The following is a 5,000-nucleotide window of genomic DNA, read 5'->3' on the forward strand; positions in this document are numbered from 1 at the left end:
ATATATATATATAGATAGATATATACAGAGAGAGAGAGAAAGAGAGAGAGAGAGCGAGAGAGCTTTTACATAGAGCAATATACACTAAATGTGCTCAAAGCGCATTACAGGGGGTCGCTGACTAACAGCAACAATTTAACAGGTAGAATGAGTCAGTGTAAAATTAGCACCTGGCCGTTAACAGCCTTGTCTCTGTCCGAAAATAATATCGCCTAACTGACGTCATGTCATATCTCGTTCTACATGTTTCGTGTTGCTGTTGGTCAGGGATCCTTTGTAAAGCTCTTTGAGCACATGTAGTGGATATTGGGCTATTGAAAAGCTGTAGTTTTTTGTTCTTCGTTTTTGTTTTGTTTTGTTTTTAGTTTTTTGTTTGTTTGTTTTGTTTTGTTTGTTTTTTTGTTGTTTTTTTTTTGTTTTTTTTTGTTTGTTTTTTTTGTTTTTTTTTTCTTAGTCTTCCATACCTCGACATGGCATTAATTTATACAGATCTATCAATTTGGAGTTTATCACAGTTTTGTAACGTTCAAAGGAAAATAATAATGCTTGGTACCTTCGGAGGACTAATATTGGTACCTTTTGTGTAACAGCTAAATTATAACGAAAGAATAACCTTTTTTTTAAGACACAAAACAAGACTTTGCTATTCTATGTTTTTAAAAAAAGAACGTGACAACAATAAAAGATCTGAAAGAATGTGTATCGGTAACCTCTGTGGTAGCAGGTCTGATTGGTAATGAGGAGGTATGAGGTTCAATCCCCTGTCGAGGCAGGTTAGCTTTTTGAGATGTTATTTATTTTTTTCTTGTAATATTCTTTCATGATTTGTCTGACACTGTTCCATACCAACTGGACGTAAACGGCGGAGAAGTTATTTGTAAACAAACCAACTGCAAGCCAAGCGCTCCAAATACAAAATTGATTGTACAAAAATGCATAACGTTGATTATGATATGCATTTTTGTACAGAAATCTGAATAATAAATTTTGTATTTCGAGCGCTTGGCTTGCAGTTGGTTTGTTTACAAATAACTTCTCCGCCGGTTACGTCCAATCAAGGGACGCTACTCTTCCGCTAGTCTCATTCCCTATTCCAGATCGTTGGCGAAAGAATGTCCTTGCCTATGGCGTCTCTTTTTCTTGTTACTTTAGGAAACCCGTCACATTCATTGGAGTGATTTCGCCTTCCTCACCTTCTCCATCCACTTCATCCACGGTGAGGGGTCGCGATAGCTCAGTTGGTAGAGCACTCGCTTCACATGCAAAGGGACCAAGATCGATTCCGGATGCAGTCGAGATATTTTTCTGCCCCCCCCCCCCCCCCATCTATCCACCCAGCAGTAAATGTAGTAGTTGAGTCTGTTAGATTTGACTGAATGTACTTCGCGATAGACTAGCGTCCTATCCAAAGGATAGCAAGCAATTGCTACTCGACCGTTTCACGCTATAGAAACCGGGATAAACTCCGGCTCCATGGGCCCCAATGGCCATGAAGGACTAGTTTAGTTTAGTTTAGTTTCATACACAATAATAATTTCAGATATTTGACGAAAGAATATTATTATCCTTACCTATGGCGTCTCTTTTTCTGGTTACTTGAGGAAACCCGTCATGTTCATCGGAGTGATTTCGCCTTCCTCACCCTCTCCATCCACTTCGTCCATGGTGGGTGGGGGGGGGGGGGTCCCGATAGCTCAGTTAGTTGGTAGACCACTCGTTTCACACGCAAAGGAACGAAGATCGATTCCGGGGGGCAGTCGAGATTTTTTTTTCTGTCCACCAGCAGTAAATTGGTAGCTAGGTCTTTTAGATTTGACGGAAAGTACTTTCAATCGACTAGCGTCCTATCCGAAGGCTAGCAAGCAATAGCTATAGAAACCGGGATAAACTCCGGCTCCATGAGCCCAATGGCTCTGATGGACTACTTTAGCTTCATACACGATAAGGGACATTTGACGAAAGAATATCCTTACCTATGGCGTCTCTTTTTCTTGTTACTGGAGGAACCCGTCACGTTCATCGCAGTGATTTCGCCTTCCTCTCCCTCTCCATCCACTTCGTCCGCGGTGTGAGATCTTTTCAAGCTGTTATTATTTATTGTCGTCGTGTTGTACAGTTTGTGACCGATGTAGTCGTTTACCAGTGCTTTAAAAAAATGGATAAATTAAATTATAAATTTATGCAGGGTTATTGATGTTATGCGTTTAGGTAAAATACTCATAACATCCGCCAGTCGGATATCACTTACCAACATATAAAACTATGGCGTCGAGATCTTTTGCTGGCTTACCTGCTGTCCACTCAGTAGTGATTGGGTAGCTGGGCGGTCTGTTAGATCAGGCGGAAAGTACTGTGCGATAGACTAGCGTCCTATCAAAGGGTGCAGCAATTGCTATTGTCTGTGTTTCACGCTGTAGAAGCCGGGATAAACTCCGGCTCTATAGGCCTAATGGCTCTGAAGGATTTTATTTTAGACTTAGAAACATTGATGTTGATTTGACTAACCTATACTGTTGCGGCAATTTGCTATTGTGGCATGACACAGTTTTCTTTTTCGTTTCTTTTTTTTTTTTTTTTTTTGTTTTTTCTAATTTGTTTTTTTTTAATTCTTTTCTTGTACTGTTTCTTGTTGTATTTGTTTTGTTTTTTGCTTTGTTTTTTTTTATTGGGGGGGGCGGAGCGGAGTGTCTGTGTTTTTATTTTGTTTTTGTTTTTTGTTTGTTTTTTTGGGGGTTTTTTGGTGTCTTTTTTATTTATTTTTTTTTGTTATTTTTGTTTTGTTTTGTTTTGTTTTTGCTTTTGGTTTAGGGGGGGTGTTGTTGTTTTTTTTGTTTTGTTTTTGTTTGTTTTTGTCTTTGGCTATAAAAAAAATCAACTAACCCGTTTGTTGTTTGGAGATTGGCAAATGACCTGACTCCGGCCATACATCTGTTTTCTTGGAAAAATTCAGAGGTCCGTTGACAAAAATATCCCGTCTTAAAACGTTAATGGACGGTTGTGAAAGTCTGTACGACGTGGCGTCTGCTCCGGGTGAGATGCTGTCGTAACACGTGTTGTTTCTCACTCTTGGAATATTTGTACTCACAGTGAGATAAGAACTCGGGGTGGTGCTATTAACATTGTAGGTCTGCCCGCAACTTGAAGTAGGGGACGAAGTTAATATGGGTGTTTGATATTTATTTTGAAAGTTGTAAAGAGACGTTTGTGGAATTTTCAAAGTTCCGGATCGTAGGAAATCTTCGTACAAGAGTCGACTGTTTAATGTTAATGGTGGTGAGTGGTGCTGGTGGTCACTCGCAGTCTGACCAATGCATTGTCGATAGGTCATTAGAACTGACTGATGGTCAGGGTTTGGGTTATAGGTCGTTTGGTCATCGTGGTGCTGGACACTTTCTTCGGGTTTTTGCAACAGTCGCTCGATACTGAACATGGTCGATGCCTTTGGGGCAATTAGGGGGTTCATTGTGATAAAATATGTGAGAAGAATCACGCGTCTAGGGAAAATACTCACAACATCCGCCAGGTGAATATTACGTACCGAACACACAAAACTATTTTATAACAACAAGAGATGAAGTGAGTAGAAAAGTGCCAGAAGACAATAGAGAATAATTTTTTTTTAAAACTATTTTATGTAACCTTGAAGCTTAACGGTCTGGTTGATGGAATTTCAGTGATAACTAATCATAAAAATGGATGTCTGAAAACAATAACAAATAGCTGAATGGCGTCAATTTTGTTTCTTCTATATCATCATCAGCAACAAATAAATTTCTCACTGGTCATGTCAAAATATTAGTTTCTAAACACTGGGAACAGTTTAGCATCCGGTAAAAAACTCTGTTGTAAAACACATGAGTAAAAAGTTGGTCCTGGTCAAGATGATAGAAAATTGATCTCCTTTAGTACAATGTATTTCATGAAAACACTTTTCACACAAACAAAAGTTGTCTCGGTCTTATGGAATATCTCCAACAAAAGGCACCAATCTGTTAGATTTAAGATGTAAACTTTATCAAATCCACTATTATGTTATATCCAAGATGTAAACTTCTAAATATCACAGCCAAACGTTGTCTCAGTCTCATAGAATACTCCAACAATATTATGCATTAATCTGTTAGATTTAAGATGTAAACTTTATCAAATCCACTAATCTGTTAGATTCAAGACGTAAACTCTATCACATCCACTTATCTGTTAGATTCATGATGTAAACTCTATCAAACGCACTAATCTGTTAGATTCATGATGTAAACTTTATCAAATCCACTAATCTGTTCGATTCAAGATGTAAACTCTAACAGATCCACTAATCTGTTAGAATCAAGATGTAAACTCTATCACATCCACTAATATGTCAGATTAAAGAAGTAAACTCAATCACATCCACTAATCTGTTAGATTCATGATGTAAACTCTATCAAATCCAAGCACTAATTTGTCACCAAACCAGTAACAGCTCGTCTTTTTATCATACGACACAGTCAGAAAGCCTCGGGACTTTTTCATTCTTCTTTTTATTATAACTATTATTATTATCATAAAACCTCATTCTTTTACGCTCTCTCTTTCTGTCTCTTACTCGTCTCGTTCACGTTATTATCATCATCAGTATCCATATTGTCGCTCATCCTCCCATCCACCCCGCCCCCATCCCTAACCAATTCCCCCTATCCAATACTCTTCTCTTATTTCTTTACCTTTCCCCACAGACGTGGTGAACGCGCATCCACCCACCCATCCATCCACCGACCCACCCATCCATCCACCCATCCATCCGTATACAACCCCCCCCCCCCCCCCCAACCCCCACCCCAGCCTACGGGTAAAAAATCGATCTCCATTAGTGTAATTGTGACTCGCATTATAACTGGCGATCATATTGTGAAATTGGACGTTATCAATAAATTGGCTTGACAGGAAATGAAACTAACAGATTGAATAGCCAGGTAGATTCATACCCGTGGAACAAAATAAGCCAATATTGTTGTGCGATC

The 5,000-nt window shown here is 38.9% G+C and overlaps 1 protein-coding gene across 1 annotated transcript in view; it reads right to left on the reverse strand.

Annotated features, from left to right (window-relative positions):
• Nucleotides 1-4,750, reverse strand: part of LOC144963344 (uncharacterized) — a 33,265-nt gene extending 28,515 nt beyond the window's left edge. Inside the window, exons 1-2 of the mRNA XM_078897290.1 lie at nucleotides 2,881-4,750; nucleotides 1,974-2,145 (exon numbers count right to left, since the gene is read on the reverse strand). Of these exons, the coding sequence (XP_078753416.1) occupies nucleotides 1,974-2,145; nucleotides 2,881-3,463 (755 nt within the window). The 5' untranslated portion in view covers nucleotides 3,464-4,750. The remainder of the gene's footprint in view (nucleotides 1-1,973; nucleotides 2,146-2,880) is intronic.
• Nucleotides 4,751-5,000: the final 250 nt, after the last annotated feature.

Source organism: Berghia stephanieae, chromosome 1 (assembly GCF_034508935.2).
Source record: "Berghia stephanieae isolate SIO BIC M18660-M18661 chromosome 1, UCSD_Bste_1.3, whole genome shotgun sequence".
In the NCBI taxonomy this organism is placed as follows: domain Eukaryota; kingdom Metazoa; phylum Mollusca; class Gastropoda; order Nudibranchia; family Aeolidiidae; genus Berghia; species Berghia stephanieae.